Source organism: Bacillus rossius, chromosome 16 (genome assembly GCF_032445375.1).
Source record: "Bacillus rossius redtenbacheri isolate Brsri chromosome 16, Brsri_v3, whole genome shotgun sequence".
NCBI classification, from domain to species: Eukaryota; Metazoa; Arthropoda; class Insecta; order Phasmatodea; family Bacillidae; genus Bacillus; species Bacillus rossius.
In genome coordinates this window covers 19,394,983-19,414,331 of record NC_086343.1, presented here as the reverse complement: position 1 = coordinate 19,414,331, position 19,349 = coordinate 19,394,983, and the positions used below count along the sequence as shown (strand labels likewise).

General features: G+C 44.9%; 1 protein-coding gene across 2 annotated transcripts in view; it reads left to right on the top strand.

Moving 5' to 3' along the window:
- The window catches only part of LOC134539945 (neurogenic locus notch homolog protein 3-like), a 133,152-nt gene that overhangs the window by 108,884 nt on the left and 4,919 nt on the right, over positions 1-19,349 (top strand). For both annotated transcript variants that reach the window (XM_063382319.1, XM_063382320.1), the window contains exons 7-11: positions 5,953-6,085; positions 9,743-9,888; positions 14,441-14,617; positions 16,251-16,502; positions 18,763-18,856. In XM_063382319.1, the coding sequence (XP_063238389.1) occupies positions 5,953-6,085; positions 9,743-9,888; positions 14,441-14,617; positions 16,251-16,502; positions 18,763-18,856 (802 nt within the window). The remainder of the gene's footprint in view (positions 1-5,952; positions 6,086-9,742; positions 9,889-14,440; positions 14,618-16,250; positions 16,503-18,762; positions 18,857-19,349) is intronic.

Genomic DNA, 19,349 nt, shown 5'->3' with positions numbered 1-19,349 from the left:
CGAAAGTCGAAGAAGCAAGTGATGTTTACAAATTTGCTATCAACGAGACACTTTCTACAAGTGAAGATGATGTGAGTACCAACAATTGTGTAGAATGCTGGGAAAATTACTACACCACCAAAGAGAAGGCAGACTGGATTCGGTGCGAGGTGCGCCACAAGTGGCTCCACGAGTCATGTACGATGTATGGACCCATGTGCAACACTTGCGGAAGAGAAGTGAAGAGACGGGTCGTGAATAAAGTAAAAAACATCAAGTGAGGCATCTCTCCCGATTTCCGTGGCATCTCTTCCTTAGCCTGTGAGAGAGATGCCCAAAAACAAATTTCATTGTTATTTTTTTATTGGGTTTTTAATTATGTTATTATCTTTTAATATTTTATCACAGTGAGTACATTTCTCTGACATTATTTGAGACATTTTTTTAATGTACTAAAAATAATTTTATAGCATTTGAGATTTTTTTTCAAAATGTGTGGCATCTCTCCTGCAATTACCCTATATAAAATCGAATATGCCAAAACCACCAAAAAATAAAATTCAAAGCACGGCACTAAACAAAAATTTGGCAAGTAAGCACAGATTAAAAAGTTAAACTATCATGTGAGTTGATGATTTACACAAAAACTTTTAAAATTAATGTATTTATATCGTTTCAAATCGTATAGTCATTTGTTTTTTTACAAGCTCCAAGAACTGCAGTAAACAAAGTGTCACGTTCTCATGTCGACTATTTTTGGAGTTACGAGGCAACTAACTTTTAGAACATTTTGCTGAGAGTTTGCGAGTCGAGAGTCTAACGTGTTAGTACGAAGATATTCTGCGAATAAGACAGTTCCTGCGATAATTACGGTGGTGCTCTGCCCGATGCATCGTGGTGTTAGAGTTCCCGTGGTGGAAGGAAGCGGGGAGAGTGTTGAGGATCTTGAAGAGCTGGGTCGCGGCGCCTTCAGCACCGTGCACCTGGTGTGGAAAGATGGCGGCGAGGACGACGGGCACAGCTAAGCCATAAAGGTGCTGCGGAAGGGGCCGCATCACCAGACCCAGGAGGCGCTGTCCAGGTCCTTCCTGAAGGAGCGGCGAGTGCTGGAGGCTTCCTCCTGCACCTGCACTACGCCGGCCAGGCGGAGGAGGCGGCCTTCTTCGTGGTCGACCACGCGGCGGGAGACGACCTCACCGCCGTGCTGGAGGACCTGGGGTTCCTGCCGGAGGACCAGGCCCGTCTGGTGCTGGCCCAGCTGTTCACGGCCCTGCACACCCTCCACTCGCTCGGCGTGATGCACCGCGACGTGAAGGCTGGCAACGTGTTGGTTGACAGCGAGGGCAACGTGGTGCTGGCGGACAACGGGCTGTGCTCCTGAGCAAGACGCCCCACCAGCGCCTCGGAGGGCCGACAGCAGACCTGGCGGAGGTGATGGCGCACTCTTTCTTCCGGGGCCTTGACTGCACCGATCTGCCGCCCCCCTTCGCGAAGAGAGAAGGGCCGGAGTGTGTCATAACAAGCTCCGAGGACGAGGACTCCTTAGAGGACGGCGAGGTGGCAGAGGAGGAAGGATACCTGCCGGGGTTCGACCTCGCTCCGTCGAACGATAACCGTTCCTCGTCCAGTGTGGTGTCCTCGGCCAGTCCGCAGCCTGGCTCGTCGGCGACACCATGGAGACACAAGAAGATAAATAGGAGCACGGCTAGGTCTTCTGGTGGTTATGTGTGTAAGGGACTGAACCTATACGATAGTGACTATTATGAAGACAAACAGAGTGAACAGAAACCAAAGGGAAGGCGATTTAAGGAAGTGATTGGTGGTTTTATGAAAACTCTGAGGAAACAGCTGTGTCGTTTTTAAGCGAGGAATAGAAAGGAAAGGTGTTATTTTTCTGGACCAGAGTTTAAATTGTGAAGAAGGGGACTGTATGCTTGTGGTACAGCCTTGTTGGAGAAAGTTTTTCGGCCCATTTTTCTAAATTGTGCTGTTGGGACTGTATCCTTGTGGTACAGCCCAGTCGAAGAAAGTGTTTTTGGCACAGAATTCAAAATTGTGTTGTAGGGACTGTATGCTTGTGGTACAGCCCAGTCGAAGAAAGTGATTTTGGCACAGATTTCAAAATTTTGTTGTTGGGACTGTATTCTATTGGTGCAGCCTAGTTGGAGAAAATGTTTGTGCCCAGCATTCTAAATTGTGGTGAGGGGACTGTATTATTTTGGTGCAACTCAGTCGGAGAAATACTTTTGGCCCTTTATTCTAAATTGTGGCGATTGAACTAATATTGAGTATTATGAAGAAAAACAGAGTGAAAAGATACCAAAGGGAAGGCGATTTAAGGAAGTGAGTGGTGGTTTTCTGAAAACTCTAAGGAAACGACTGTGTTGTTTTAAAGCGAGGACTAGAAAGGGAAGGTATATTTTTTCTGGACCAGACATTTAAATTGGGAAGATTGGGACTGTATGCTTGTGGTACAGCCTTGTTGGAGAAAGTTTTTTCGGCCTATCCTTCTAAACTGTAGTGTTGGTACTGTATCCTTGTGGTCCAGCCCAGATGAAAAAAAAGTATTTCTGGTACAAAATTTAAAATTGTTTTTTTTTTTTTTGGGACTGTATGCTTTGTATAGCCTTAATGGAGAAAGTTTTTTTTGGCTCATCCTTCTAAATTGTGGTGTTGGGACTATATTCTTGTGGTACAGCCCAGTCGAAGAAAGTGTTTTTGGCACAGAATTCAAAATATTGTTGTTTGGACTGTATGCTTGTGGTGTAGCCCAATCAAAGAATGTGTTTTTGGCCTAGCATTCTAAATTGTGTTGTCGGAACTGTATGCTTGTGGTACAGCCCAGACGAAGAAATTGTTTTTTGGCACTGACGTCTGAAATGTTTTGTTGGTACTGTATTTTTATGCTGCAGCCCAGTTGAAGAAAGTGTTTTTGGTCCAGCATTCTAAATTGTAGTGATGGGACTGTATTCTATTGGTGCAGCTCAGTCGGAGAAATGGTTTTTGGCCCTTCATTCTATATTGTGGTGATGGGACTGTATTATATTGGTGCAGAACAGTCAGAGAAATGGTTTTTGGCCAAGCATTCTTAATTTTGGTGATAGGACTGTATTATATTGGCGCAGCTCAGTAGGAGAACTATTTTTTGGCCCAACAATATAAATTATTGTGATGAAACAGTATGTTAATATTTGTGCAGCTTTGTCAGAGGATTTTTTTTGACCCATTATTATATGTTGTGGTGATGAGACTGTATTATATTAGAGCCATTGAGTCGGAGAATTTGTTATGGCCCAACATTCTAAACTGTGGTGATGGAACTGTCTATATGCTATTGGTGAAGCCCACTTGAAGTAATTTTTCCCCCTACTATATATATATTGTGGTGATGGTACTGGATTATATTGGTGGAGCTCAGTCGGAGAAATTTGTATTTTCCCTGCATTCTAAATTATGATGGTAGGACTGTATGCTTTTTGTGCAGCCCCATTGGAGAAATTGTTTTCCCTTGGATTATACATTGTGGTGATGGAACTGTCTGTATGCTGGAACGGGTTGTCTTTTTTTAAACAACAAATTATTTTTACTCCTCTCGCCAAATTATTTTGATAGTAAATATTTTTTTCGGCTATTATATTTGCATAAGCTACATAAAATATTAATAAATATTTATTTTTTGACATTTAGATTGAGGAGAATGTGGCACCACAGAAGATCATATTCTATGTATCACTGTTGCAAAAAACCCCATCAGAGCTAGTCTTCCAGTACTCGACAGAGATGTGTAAAATCTGACCTCGGTAACGAGCAAATTTAAGTGTTCTCGTGTTGCAAATACACTCATAATACGTAACTCGATATCGGAATTTAACGCAAATACTTAAAAATAATGCGAGCGTAATAAATATAAGCAAATTGTGTTTTCTTCGACTAAATTTCTGTACGCCAATCACACATAAGTTTCCAAACTCACCGTCGGAGAGCTACATCGACTAATGAGCCATCCGATTAGTAGACAAGAATTTTAAACTACATAATGAAACGGCTCCAATCAAAGCGAGAATGACTTGAAGGAAATTCTTAAACCCTGGCTTTTGGACCAGATTTTCCGACAAGGAATCTGAATTGAAAATACTGCCAATCTTGTTAAATATCACTGCACAGTTAGTACTACTACTATAGAGTTTCCCTGTGTCTATGTGACCTAAGGTGCACGGTATCCATAGGCGTACGCAGGACTTCAGTAGTGGTGGTGCCAGATTACACAACAGCCCTATCATTCACGGACCCGAGTCTAAAGCGATTTGGATTTGAAAGCGCATAATGGTGCTATTTAAGGTGTTTCCGAACAAAAACATTAAATCACAGATGTAAAAATTTTAACTTTTTTTATGACAAATTATGGCTTTGAACGTTTTAATCGCCAGGAAAACTACTAAACTATTTACAGTTTTAAGCTTTGTTGAGCCATAAAGTAAATTGTACAAATTGTTTGCACGGAATGCATGCTGGTGGCTTTGAAAAACCGTACTTACATGTTTTCTGAAGACGCCAAATAAATGCTAGAAAAAACATTCTCAAATGTTAAGTTTTAAAATCAACAAATCAAGGGAGTTTTTGTAACATACCTCAAATATGTAAAATATTAAAATATTAAAAATACACAAATAAGAGTGGGCAAAAGTTTTAACTTTTGGAATACAACAAAAATGTTTTGTCGGCGACTGCATATAAGTCATCGAGTAATCCTTTTCGGGATCCGGTTTTTTAATTTTAATCACCCATTTATACATCATACGGACAGATATATACAGCAATTAACGAACCATAACAACTGTCAACTAGTGAAAATAAAATGATAATTAATTAATGAGTGATCCACGTAAAAAACACAGGCTGTACTCGTGTACTCATTAGAACAGTAAACTTATGAGTAAACAGTAAGAGTAAACACCACACAGTAGTGCTACCTGGCGGACGGCGGCTATTATTCCGTGCGCCTGCCGAGTGTTGTGAACGGTGGACACCGAGCGCGCATTCTATGTAATTCGAGGAGAACTAGGAGAAGTATTTACATTTCAGAAGTTTCGTAGCCGCGGCCCGCGTGTACAAAACAAGTAATTGCACCTGGCTTGTTTCCGTGTGTATAGTTGGTTCGATTGATAATTGATGTACTGATAGTGTTATGAGCACATATCTGTAACTCGACACGATTGGAAAACATATTTTTTTTGGAAATAATACGGTTTTTTGTAAGTATGTATTATTTCTGCTTGTAAAAAAATAAAATAACGTTAACCCTAATGGTGGTGCCACAGGTGCCTTGGCAGGTGCCGTGCGCACGCCTATGACGGTATCCACAGCACCGTTAAAATGTAAGTCACGTGCGTAGTTTCCACACCCTCCGCTAGATTTCGCTGCAGAATATTGAATAATTTGATTGGCTGGCCGAAATTTTAAACTATTTAATAAAAACGAAAGAAATGAACTATTAAAATAATGTCCATATTGTTGGAAAATGAACTAAAGAGTTGATGGTATAAAGTTGTGAACTTAAGTTTGCGCCATCCGCCACAGATGATAGCACTGCGGTTGCACGTCCTACCGAGAGCTAGGGGCGACTGAAATGCTGCCCCTTGGAAGGGCAGCCCTTCATGATTTTTCTGGCAATGGTTTGTTTGTACAGTGACTGGAAGGCTAGCCCATCAAATTACTGAAAACATGATTCTTTAAGTGTTTAAATAATCCTGAAAACTTGCCCCTTGGAAGGGCAGCCCATCAGGATTTTTCTGACAGTAGTGTTTTTGAAAGGTTGTCTGAATTGTTGCCCCTTGGATGGGCAGCCCTTCAGGATTTTTCTGACAGTGGTTAGTTTGTAAAGCGACTGGAAGGGCAACAATTCAGCTCCCCGAAAGCTGAGGTGGCACGCCTGGTTGGCCGGGAGGTCGGTGGAGCTGGTTGTCGACTGCGCAGGCCTGCCGGCGCGGGACTCCCCCGCCGCGGGAGACGTCTGCGTGCGCTGCCCCGCCGACAAGGTGGTGGTGGCGCGCAAGGGCTCCGACCACGTGCTCATGCAGCGGTCCAGGCTGCGGCGCTGCCGGCGCAGGTGACTTGCTCCCTGCTGCTTCCAGTGCTCCCTGCTGCTTCCAGTACTCCCTGCTGCTTCCAGTGCTCCCTGCTGCTTCCAGTGCTCCCTGCTGCTTCCAGTGCTCCCTGCTGCTTCCAGTGCTCCCTGCTGCTTCCAGTACTCCCTGCTGCTTCCAGTACTCCCTGCTGCTTCCAGTGCTCCCTGCTGCTTCCAGTGCTCCCTGCTGCTTCCAGTGCTCCCTGCTGCTTCCAGTGCTCCCTGCTGCTTCCAGTGCTCCCTGCTGCTTCCAGTGCTCCCTGCTGCTTCCAGTGCTCCCTGCTGCTTCCAGTGCTCCCTGCTGCTTCCAGTGCTCCCTGCTGCTTCCAGTGCTACCTGCTGCTTCCAGTGCTCCCTGCTGCTTCCAGTACTCCCTGCTGCTTCCAGTGCTCCCTGCTGCTTCCAGTGCTCCCTGCTGCTTCCAGTGCTCCCTGCTGCTTCCAGTGCTCCCTGCTGCTTCCAGTACTCCCTGCTGCTTCCAGTGCTCCCTGCTGCTTCCAGTGCTCCCTGCTGCTTCCAGTGCTCCCTGCTGCTTCCAGTGCTCCCTGCTGCTTCCAGTGCTCCCTGCTGCTTCCAGTGCTCCCTGCTGCTTCCAGTGCTACCTGCTGCTTCCAGTGCTCCCTGCTGCTTCCAGTACTCCCTGCTGCTTCCAGTGCTCCCTGCTGCTTCCAGTGCTCCCTGCTGCTTCCAGTGCTCCCTGCTGCTTCCAGTGCTCCCTGCTGCTTCCAGTGCTCCCTGCTGCTTCCAGTGCTCCCTGCTGCTTCCAGTGCTCCCTGCTGCTTCCAGTGCTCCCTGCTGCTTCCAGTGCTCCCTGCTGCTTCCAGTGCTCCCTGCTGCTTCCAGTGCTCCCTGCTGCTTCCAGTGCTCCCTGCTGCTTCCAGTGCTCCCTGCTGCTTCCAGTGCTCCCTGCTGCTTCCAGTGCTCCCTGCTGCTTCCAGTGCTCCCTGCTGCTTCCAGTGCTCCCTGCTGCTTCCAGTGCTCCCTGCTGCTTCCAGTGCTCCCTGCTGCTTCCAGTGCTCCCTGCTGCTTCCAGTGCTCCCTGCTGCTTCCAGTACTCCCTGCTGCTTCCAGTGCTCCCTGCTGCTTCCAGTGCTCCCTGCTGCTTCCAGTGCTCCCTGCTGCTTCCAGTGCTCCCTGCTGCTTCCAGTGCTCCCTGCTGCTTCCAGTGCTCCCTGCTGCTTCCAGTGCTCCCTGCTGCTTCCAGTGCTCCCTGCTGCTTCCAGTGCTCCCTGCTGCTTCCAGTGCTCCCTGCTGCTTCCAGTGCTCCCTGCTGCTTCCAGTGCTCCCTGCTGCTTCCAGTACTCCCTGCTGCTTCCAGTGCTCCCTGCTGCTTCCAGTGCTCCCTGCTGCTTCCATTGCTCCCTGCTGCTTCCAGTGCTCCCTGCTGCTTCCAGTGCTACCTGCTGCTTCCAGTGCTCCCTGCTGCTTCCAGTACTCCCTGCTGCTTCCAGTGCTCCCTGCTGCTTCCAGTGCTCCCTGCTGCTTCCAGTGCTCCCTGCTGCTTCCAGTGCTCCCTGCTGCTTCCAGTGCTACCTGCTGCTTCCAGTGCTCCCTGCTGCTTCCAGTACTCCCTGCTGCTTCAAGTGCTCCCTGCTGCTTCCAGTACTCCCTGCTGCTTCCAGTGCTACCTGCTGCTTCCAGTGCTCCCTGCTGCTTCCAGTACTCCCTGCTGCTTCCAGTGCTCCTTCTACCTTCTCGAACCACCCCCCCCCTCCTCTCTTCATTCTTCCGGCGACTCCACACCCTCCAACATGTTCCACCTTGAATCTACAAAGAACGCTGGTCAGAAATCCAACCATGGGACTTCATATATATTCACCGCCATCACCGAGTCACTGAAATTCACTTACTTTGGGCATGCATCCACAAGAATAAGCTTGGTATAGCAGCAAAACTAAAAAAAAAAAAACACTTGTAAAGGCTATATAAAAAAAACGCTTGTAAAGACTACTTGCAAAAGCACTACCCGGTCTATAACTAAAAAAACAGAGCCCAAAAGTTGAAATACTGCGTAGTTTACACGAAGATCTGGTTTATTCTAGGCGAATTCTTTATTGAAATGTCTGTAAATTTACTGTAAATTTTAAACAGTGCACCATACTTACTTCTTTATTTATCATCCTGCCTGTCTGGCTCTTTTCTTTCGTCCTTCTCCTTACGTCCTTCCGCTACTTTTCTAAAATCTCTCTCCATTTTTTTGAGTATACTCCTACAGTCAAATAGCTGCTGTAATTTTACTATCCATATAATTTTTTGCAGTTTATTCCAATTGATTTTTATCAGTTATATTTCAATTTATAATCTCTGTGTTATTATAAATTAATTTCCTTTACTTCTGTAGAGTAATGTTTATTCTTTGCAATTTAATATTTTTTCTTTAGTTTTCATTAGTTTTCCATGTATGTTCTATGGTTTTATCTTGGAGACCAACAGAAAGTCTGGTTTGTAATCATGTTAAACTTACAAATTAAATTTGTCATGTTATTTAGTGTGTTAATTAATATGTCGAAAACTACTCGCTGAAGTGTGTTTTCGATTAAGAAAATTTTTAACAGTGTTAATTTTTATGCTGCATGTGTGATTTTGGGGATATTTTGAGTATCTGTCGTCCCAGAACCAAACGTCAGGACGAGACCAACATGAGAAAGTTACCAATAAACTATACTGAGCTGCTCTGAAGTGGTAGATTGCCCTGACGCTTCGCTCCGTATTTGCAGGGGATTTTGTCAACTTCGATGACCCTACGATCGCTCACATGCACTCCCTAACTTCTAACCACCATGACGTTTCACGAGCCAATCACAGGGCTTATATCTTACATCATTTGCTGGTAAATATGTTGTATGAATGTGGGTACTATTCCCAGTATACACTGACGGAGTAATTAGCCAAGCCGGAAATTCCTTATTGCGCGTGAGAAGGTTTTGTCTACCAAAGGTCAAACACTTATCACTCATGCCGCTGCCGCAATCAATAACAGCCGCGTTCAGATACTTAGATCAACACGCGTGGTACATGAGCGTGTGGGTTTAAGCGAGTGGAAGTAAACGGAAACACTTTCGAACAGGTTTTGTAAGCTTGTTTCACAAAACTGCTGCTAACAGTGTGGTTTGATAATACACGACTGTATTTAGGTACCTCAGAATGTGTTACTGTATTAGTCGCAATTTTTAATTGTTTTTGAGTTACGCACTTTGTAAATAGTATTGGGAATGTGGCCAAAACAAAATACTACGAATATTTTGGTCCAAACGATGTCAGGAATAAACGCAGTTGGTGGTGGCAATTGCTTGTGAATCATTCAGTATTTAACACAGGCATATACTGCCAATGCTGACTTTTGAGGCCACGATGGAACAATAGGGAGTTGTTTGTTGTCAAAATTGGTGTTGCATGTTATTTTAAGGTATTAACATTTTATAGTGTAATCAACGATAAATCATTTGTACGATTTGTACACGCCACACTAAAGGTATCCCTATAAACTTGAGTCAACATTAAACCTTAACCACTGGTGTTGTATATCATTATTTCTTAACGCAAGTATGTCAGGATTTGATAGAAATTTCAGCGTTGATTTTATGATTTGTTTTAGAATTGTCAAGATTGAAAATAAACTTTGTTTTACTTTTTTCACAGGCCGAAAGTACCTGGGGCCAAATTCGAGATACTCTACGGACCACGGTCGGGTTCTGCGCTTGCAGAAGGCGTTCATACGGTCACGGGCAGAGCCGTTTATAAACACACTCAGTTGTTTCAATGCCAGTACAGCTATACAGTCATAGGTAAGGCGAATTCAGATATGTACTTATTGCGTAATGATGGCACAGCACTGGCAGCTATTTCTCGCTATGAATTATACTGTAAAAAAATAGTAAAATTACATCTACAAAGGTTTTGGTAATTTTATAGTGTTGTAACTTATGGTTTTAAATTTGATGTATTTTACATGAATGATTCTGGGAGACCAATTTGTGCTACAGGTTTCTGTAATATACGTGAATGTACTTTTGTATTTTACAAATTTTTACATGTTAAATTACATATTTGGAGGTATCGATGAAATTACGCATACAATAGTTTTAAATTAATTTTAATTAAATTAATCTTTCTTTTTTCTTTGAAGGTACACATACGTCATTGCGAAAGAACAAAATATTTGTCAGAGTAAATTTCCAACTACCAAGGAGCTGCAAAAAAATACAACGTATTTTGCAATTTACACTGATAAAGCGACATTTAATTTACATTAGGTAGCCAATGTAATGTTCCCTTAATTTCATAATCTATTAATAGGCCCGTTGGACGTTAGCCTGCAAATCTTGAGATCGTGGATTCAATGCTTAGTTTTGTCACTCACATAAACAGAATCGTTAACTTAAACAGTTAAAATATGATAAAACTATAATTTACTCTAAATCACACAATTTTTTTAACAGCTACACCGTTTACATCAAATTACTCAACGATGCAGTACAATAAACTGAATTTTTTTTCATAAATGCACTCATGTACGTATATTTAAACATATATGTCTCAAAGTTAAAATACTCCAATAGCAAATATACCTACTATTTTCTGTAAGATATTCTCAGTATAATCTTGTAAAAATAAACGTATTTTATACATGCAAACATAACCGTTAACATGTGTTGTACAAACTGACAATGTCTTTCTTGTGGTGTTGGAAACTATTTCTTGGCAACAGGTTTTCAAAGGAATCTTTCTTAAAAGTACAGATTTTTTTCTGTGTGATCTTAAAAAAAACACCGGTAGTGCAGTAATGCCAATATGGAGAAACACCTTTCTTTTCCTCGAGTCTCGACTTCTCAATCCGGTGTTAACGTATGCTCGGTGGAGTTTGATCAAAAATTGAAAAGAACCTAAGCTCACAGAAGGAACCACACGTACGGTTCCCATGTAGAAAAAAAATTAGTTGTCTGTAAAATCTGTTTACGGACGATAGTTTAACGCGACAACGTCATAACAAAACATTGATGAAATGATTTCATACTTTTATGAATAAAATTGAATCATGTTTATTGAATTATCACTATTTTGTATGGACACAAAGAAGGAGTGAAATGAAATCTACAATTTAATTGATAAATTTACTTTTATTTGCACTCATTAATTCAAATATGTTTATTACTTTAACGAAGATATGATCTTAACTATAACTTTTAAACACGTTTGCTATTTAACTTCTTCCAATCTGCGTTATTCCTGTTAAGGATAGGACGATGATAGGAAAAGTAGGAAACGAAATGGGAGTGTTTCAAGTTTAATGTGCCTCCGAAAACAGTCAAATCGATGGTTTGTTCCAATCGAGTGGAAGAGAGAGAGAGAGAGATGCGGCGCAAGCGTACAATGAGCGTAACGGGACGAAGCGTAACGGGACAATGTGCGTAACGGGACACTTTTTCCGTGCGTGCAGCCGGCGTTCATCGATTTATGAGACGTTGTCACGCAACGTGACATGCTAGTCCGAGTGCGAGCATAACGAGGCCCGAACGCATGCACGCAAATACGTCAGCAACAACCATGGAAACATGTTTTTGGAGGCCCGAAGGCCAACGCACCCTCCTTCCGCCCCTCCCAAATGTGCGCCCTTTCAGGGTAGATTGGGAGTCTGCTTGCAGACCTGTATAGTCCAGAGCTCCGCCTTCTGAAGCTACCAGATCCAGAAAACATGTCCCCACTGGGCTAGAAGAGTGGCTTCACAGGAACCTGGAGGCTGAAATCCCCAGGTGGAGCCACATACGGGTAAGGGTTCAAGTCAGGTGCTTCCACAGTCCAGCAAAACCAATCACCATGAGATATATATATATATAAATTCCACTATATGTCCATTATATGTCCATTATATATTGATTATATGTCCATTACATATCCATTATATGTCCTTTATATTGTTTATATATACATTATATGCCCATTATATACTTATTGCCAGACATGCTTCAGCACACTGCTACCCATCAGTTAATCCAGGTATTTACATAATTGGGGACTGTCCACTGGGGCCAGGTCCCCCATTAGGGCCCTGACTTACCAGTAGTCAGTCAATTGCTCCTGGTGCGTGCCTTAATCCAGGAGGACATATGCCAAGTATCTCAGTAGTGGTTGAACACTACTCCGCTAGCAGCTGCAAGGGGAGAACTGCTCACGGAGCCAGTGGCCCGATCTCATCAGCCACTTGCAGTCTCGTTATGACTCTCCGAGCAAATTCACGGAAGAGAATCCAACTCTCCCTCCGCACCACCACATTTGCAAGGTCGTAGTCACACCCAATCAGACCCAGGTGGAACTTCAGCTGTTTGCGAAGATCCTCGACTTTTTCACAATTATGCAGTACATGATTGACATCATCCACTGTGTGGCAGTGCCCACACAGAGGATTCTCTGCTAGACCAAATTGGTGTAGTTTGGCCTTGAAGTTACTATGCCCAGAAAGAAGTTGAACCGTGGCTCGCGTCAGTTCTATATGCTTGCACAGAAGTCGATCTTGTACCCTTGGGAAGATCTCATAGGTATGTCTACCTTTTTCACTAGCTTCCCAGTTGCGCTGCCACTGCCCCATGGTCACTTCTCTGAGCCTTTTGTGGTCCTCTGGCCTGAGAGTGCCCGCAGCTTTCAGGTCAGCAAGCTGCCCTTTTTCAGCCGCGAGCAGATCCAAAGGGATCTCCCCAGCGAGGACCAGCAGAGCGTCATTGGATACAGTACGGTAGACCCCGGTAACCGCAAGAAGGGCAGCACGCTGCGCCGACTACAGTTTCCTCCTCATGTGTACTAATCCTGATCGATGCCACCATGCAACTGCACCATAAGTCATGATTGGGATGAACACCCCCCTGTACAGACATGCCAGCGTAGGCGAAGATAGGCCCCGGTTGGTCGGGGACAATCCTCGGAGGCGATGGAACATCACCACAGCCTTTTGGGAAACATACTCCAAATGCTTCGCAAATGAGAGCCGGTCATCCAGTAAGACTCCCAGATACTTATGTGTGGTGGTAAATTTCAGGCGCTCACCCCCCAGGCTCACATGTGGGTAGTGAGCCCAGGCTCCGCTAAACTTGCCCTTTAGCATCATGCATCTGGACTTTCCCGACGAGAACCTAAGTTTCACCGAGTCAGCCCAAGATGAAATCTGCCCCAAGATCTCATCACATCGCCGCTCAAGAGCAGCCCTGGAACCACCATAAACGAGAATGAGTCCATCATCAGCATACCCAAAGATCTCGCAACCCTCAGGCAGACGAATCCGGAGAAATCCATCGAATAGTATGTTCCATAACAAGGGACCAAGCACGGAGCCCTGGGGGCAGCTCTTTGACAGAGTCTTTACTACTTCCGCATTCCGCAATTACACCACAGCTATGCGGTTGCGAAAGTAGTCACACAACAAGGAGTAGAAGTTCTGAGGACACTCCAGCTCTCTCAACCGGCTGAGGATCCCTGGCCACCACGCTGTGTCAAAGGCACTGGCAATGTCCAGGAATATCCCCATCTGGTAGGTATTTTTCCGTACATCGCTCCACACTGCTGAGGAGGTCATGCAGAGCGGTTTCCGTTCCAACACCAGATCGAAAGCCGTACTGACGGATATGCAGTCCCCCCACTTGCTCAAGGTGGTGGGTGAGCCGCCTGTTTATTAACTTTTCGAGGACTTTCCCCAGAACTGGCAGTAGTGTGAGAGGCCGGTATGACTTCGCATTAGCCGGGTCCTTCCCATCACCTTTATAAAGGGCTCGAAGAATGCCCTTTTTCCAGGTCTTCGGAAATTTTCCCTCAGCGAGGGATTTGTTATATAACTGCAACAGGTGCTGTGAAATCCTGGGGTAGACCCTCTTAAGTATTTCTGACGTTATTTTGTCATGGCCAGGGGCTTTCCTGTTTTTCATCTTGTTGACTGCACCCGTAAGCTCTTCCCTATCAAAGGGAGGAGTGTCCTCAGCATGATATGGTTCTGAGATTTTCATTCTGGTGTGCATATGCGAGTTGCTCTCCCCAACAAGGGAGTCGTCAGGGAGGAGCATTCCCATCATCTCAGCCGAGCTCTCCTCTATATCCGTACTGAACTGATTCTCCATGTTCAGTCCATGCATCGCACTGGCCACTCGCCATTTCTGAGCAGCTATTTTGTATACAATTCCCCATGGATCCATGTTACCTTCAGTTTCCATAAAGCTTCGCCATGATTCCAATCTGACTTCCCTTACACAGTGGTTATACTCACGGCGGAGCTGTCGATACCATGGAAACAGCATGAAACACCCGTCAGCGTGCTTGAAGGCGAGGAGGTGCCGGACTGCAGGATGCCGGACTGCGCAGTGAGGAGGTGCGCCCCGCTGACGCCGCCGGCCCCGCTGGAGGCGCGCTGCTCCCAGGACACGGCGTGGGGGTCCGTGTGCCGCCTGTACTGCCGCCAGGACCAGCGGCTGTCCGGTCCGGACCAAGCCGAGTGCGGCGACGACCTCAAGTGGACCGCCCCGCTGCCCGTCTGCAGAGGTGCGTGTTGCGTGTCCGCTCGCTGCGACGGTATCCTACCCCGCTTCCCGAGTTCCTCCCTTGCAGAACCCACCACATGACGCTCTCCACGAAGCCGGGCAGGATTTCTTATCTCGCCAACATGCTTAAATCAGGGATGAGCCAATAAAATTATTAGTATCCGGCATGTGTCAGGCAGGAGTCGGCAATGAACCACTCATTCTACTATACGTCAACTGCTTAAGACACAAGCCCCGTGTTATTACCGTTGACCTAATCTTCTGTGTGATTAATGGGATTTAAACTTAAGAAAATGTGACCATTGCACGCAACACCGACTGACAACTTGCCTTTGCCGAGCTAGGTGTCTCTGGAAATCAAGTTCCTGAAAAATTTAGTTTCTCACGCACAAACTATCATGGTCTGGAAACAACGAGGCTAGAGTGAAAAACAATTTGGAATTGATTATAGTTTGTTACTTGCAGAAGTATATCACACTACGCATATTAATAAAGATGCATCTATCGACTCCACGATGATCTGATGCTTATGGGAAATAAGGTTTATTGGTAAGAGAGAGAGAGAGAGAGCAGAAGATAATAACCCATGTTAGGAGAATCTTGTATCTGCGCGCAATCCTTTTAGATGGCAGTTGAAATAGATTTATAAGGTAGATTCCAAGCTTTCGGTAATAACAAGGCTTGCATATTAAGCAGTTCACATATAAGAGATGCTGTGGTTCATTACCAGACACCTGTCGTCTTCGACAAATCCTCCAGAATATACAGTTTAATTGTAAAACCCAGATTCACTGCCAGTGGCTGGAGTCGCCTTCCTGCACCACGTTGGTTCTGGATCAGCAGGAAGTACAAGAGTACTCTCTTCCCCTCCCCCATTTTGATATCTTGTTCACCCCATTCTCCATCCTCATCAGATACTTATATCCGGAAAACCTTTTTCAGGATAAATTTTCTGGCGAAGTGAGGTGGTTTGTCAGTTGTGAACAAATGCTCTTTTTGTTAGGGTCGGGTTTTCGGATTGTTCCTTTACCTCCACACCATGCACCTTACAGAAACTACCACGACAACTATAACTTGGCCAGATCCAGCCATTGTCCCATGATGATAATTAAGGATCCCCCAAAAAAACTGATCAATCCGTCGTCACGACAACCCAGCTCGTTATAACTTTTACCCCCAATACTCGAATATTAACCTTGATTCCAGACTTGGTTTCAGGACCAATTTAGGGCCCCTGATCACGAATGGCATTTTTTCAGAAAATTTTTTACCTTCTTCAACTCTGTAGCTTTCGTAGTTTGCGAGTTTCAAAGCGGGTGTCGGGGAAAACCTCAGCCGAAGTGACAAGTGAACCCGAAGGTTAAAGACATGCATATTCCTGTCGGGAATTCATGTCAAAAAAGGTTTTTTTTTATGTTTGGAGTTGCTTGGATTCTGGGCTGTGGCCACGTCAAAGACGAATATAGCACCGGCGATATCAGGGAGCGGTCAGGAGGGTGGTTCGGGGAGGGACTGTGAAGATAAAGGTTTTTGATGGTCAGAGTTGCTCGGCTCCTGGGTTGTGGCCGCCAGGGAGCGGTCAGGAGGGCGGTTCGGGGGGAGGGACTGCATCGCGGACCCCTCGTGCCCCGCAGCGGAGACGGGCTGCGCGCTGCCCATGAGCCCGGACAACGGCCGCCTGAGCTGCCAGGCGGGGCCCGGGGCTAGTGGGGCTAGTGGGGCCGACCAGCTCCCCGAGGGCAGCACCTGCCGCTACGAGTGCGACCAGGGCTTCGCCGTGCCGGCCGCCCAGGCGCACCTGGTCGTCACCTCCTGCGCCGCCGGCCAGTGGAACAGCAGCGCCGACGCCAGCTGCCTGCCCCTCGCCGAGGCCAGACACCCCGCGGGTGAGCGCCCTCCCCCCAACCTCAAGTCCAGTTCTTCCCTCGCTTTAGTCTTTGAATATATATATACTGTATAGAAGTCGCCAGCCCAGGTTAAAATTTCTAATACGGTTTTGAGGTAGTTGGTTAATTCACTGCCCGCAATTGCCACCATCTCTAGGGCCATCGACTTGTGGCGGTCCCTAGCGGACAAGTGTCGAACACTTCAAACACCCCTTCCCCACCCTCCCGTTGAACGACCTTGAGCTGCAGTGAATGTTGGGTGGGGGGTAGGTGCGGGGAAATGACAGCGGGCGACAGTGCTGCGCTCTAACATGTAAATAACAACCTAAGGCGATGCAGGGCGTTACGGCAGCGCCCTGCAGCGGTGAAGTTCCCAAGCTGCTCATCATAGCTCCTGAAAAACGTAGAGTAAATCCTATCCACTCGCGACTTCTATACAGTATATATATATTCAAAGCTTTAGTCAACACGTCAGGGAGTAACGGGAGCCTCTTCAATTCTATGTCTCAACTCTGGCAAATCATTATAAAGTCCCAAAGGACAATAATATCGTATGCCGTCACGTCAGGTGAACATGGAGGCCAGCGAAAAAAAAGCTCTTGTCATCTTGATCATTAAGACCGGTCTAACGGCCAGGGTCTTCCGACGTTCCAACCACTACCCGTGCGAAGAGGCTCCATCCTGTTTCCAAATAAAGTTTTGCCGATTCACCCTCTACTGATTGGGTAAAGAGCCATTCTTTTGCACGAAAAAAAAAGTTTTTAGATTGTGCATACGTTTTTTTGAATGGGTTTTGCAATAGGGAATATTGATTCAAGATGTTATTTTAAACATACCCGTCGCTGGTTATACTGTATGTCACATCCGAAGTAAATAGAAGCAATAGGCTCTTCGTTTCTGTGTCTCAACTCTGGCGAATCATTACAAAGCCCCAAAAGGATGAACGCGGAGCGATAAAGAGAGCTCTGTCGTCTCGACCATTACGACCGATCCAACTGTCAGGAACTTCAACGTACGTACATCCTGTTGCCAAATAATGTTTACAATGTTCACCCTCTGCTGATTGGGGAAAGAGCCATTCTTTAACGCTGCAAGCAAGAAAACAACAAAGCGCATGGGCTTTTCTAAAACTGTTTGAGTTACTCTTTAATTGCGACCTTTAACCAACACTCTGCAACAATTACAGTTGATATTGTTAAATTTTGTAACTGGGTGATTATTTTATGGACATAACTGTACTTACAGGTAGTGCCAGTGGTTCCCGGTCTTGGGGCCGCCACTTGAGTTGCTCCCCGTTGGAAGGGGGGTGATTGAACTCCTGAAGTGCGTACATATGGCGCTTCCAAGCTAGTGTTAGTGATCTCTACCCTTGTAAAGCCCGTTCTACAACGCCACGGAAACAGAGTAAGTCATAGGAGGAATGGGTTAATGTTCTGCTTAGGTGCGTACATATAGTGATGGATCAGAGGTTTATCAGAACAGTAGCTGATGCCAATTAAACCAGTGGCCAGGGAAATTGGTGAACATCGGAAAGAAGCTATCAGAAGCAGGTATGCCGGAGCAGGTACAGGCAAGAACTAAAAAAAAAAAAATAGTAGAGGTTAGATTGTGTATACGTTCTTTGAACTGTTTTTGCAATATGAAAGATTGATACATGAAGTTACTTTGGACAAACCTATTGCTAATTATACTGTATGTCATACAAAAATTCCATAACGGACATATAAAAGATGAACTTAAAAAAAATTGAACATATTAACAAACCTAAAATCAGCCCGCGTAAAAAAAATTAAAACCATAAACAGCACAGAAAATTCCGTAGCAGGAATTAGTCAAAACATTGCAGCACAGTGGGCCAACGACAACGAGACACCAGCAACAAGGACAGTATATAAAGACAACGACCTCGGAAATCATCGTGATAAACATACGTACCCAACGATGATACTTAACAGATAATGTTGGTGACACAACATCACCAGAGACGCACATGCATGTTGTTGTGATGTCCACATTATCTTTTTGTTATTATCGTATCAGGTACTGTTAGGGTTTCAAGATTCAGATTCGATAATAGATAGGAATTGACCCGTCACTAGTTTTTGGTTAATAGACATGAACTTATGTCCAAATTTAATGAATTCAGTACCTGTAATATTACAAACATGAGTAAAATTACGAAGATTTCTGGATGATTTATAACCTGCGTTCTTTACCTTTTAACGTTGTAGAAGTGAATTATTATATATATTTTTTCCAGATGATTCGTCGGAGATCGCAGCTTTCCAGAGTGATTCGATTCACCACGTGGTGAGGTTGCGTCACAGGCGGTACCGCCACCCGGTGACTAAAAGGTTGGTAAACGAAAAGAAATGCACTTACCAAAATGGCTGCTGTTTTGTTTACATCTTTAGTATCTGCTGCCCTTAAGGCGCCCGCCTGTTCAGGCGTTAGTAAGGCGGGATGATAAGTGCTACGCTCGTTGGTGCTCCTAGCGCGGTATCGCCTCTAAGCGCCCAGTCTTCTGGTCGTGATATTTAAGTGGTAACCGTTAAATTATATGGCGGATAAACTAAGATAAAGGTGTAATGCGAACCCTAGAGGGTTTTATTATTTCAAAAACACGCTTTTAAGCCATTTTCACTCTTCTAAAAACTACAGTTTAAAAAACCAAATACGGAAACAGTACTACTTATCCGATCTCAGAATATTCATAAACGCTTTTCGGATGTGTTGAGCAGTTTTCAAATGACGAGGTTTCTTCTGAAGTTCTGCACACCGCATGAGGTTTTTTTTTTGTTCCGGGCCTCTTATGATGTTAATTCATAAAATAAATATTTGATAGCT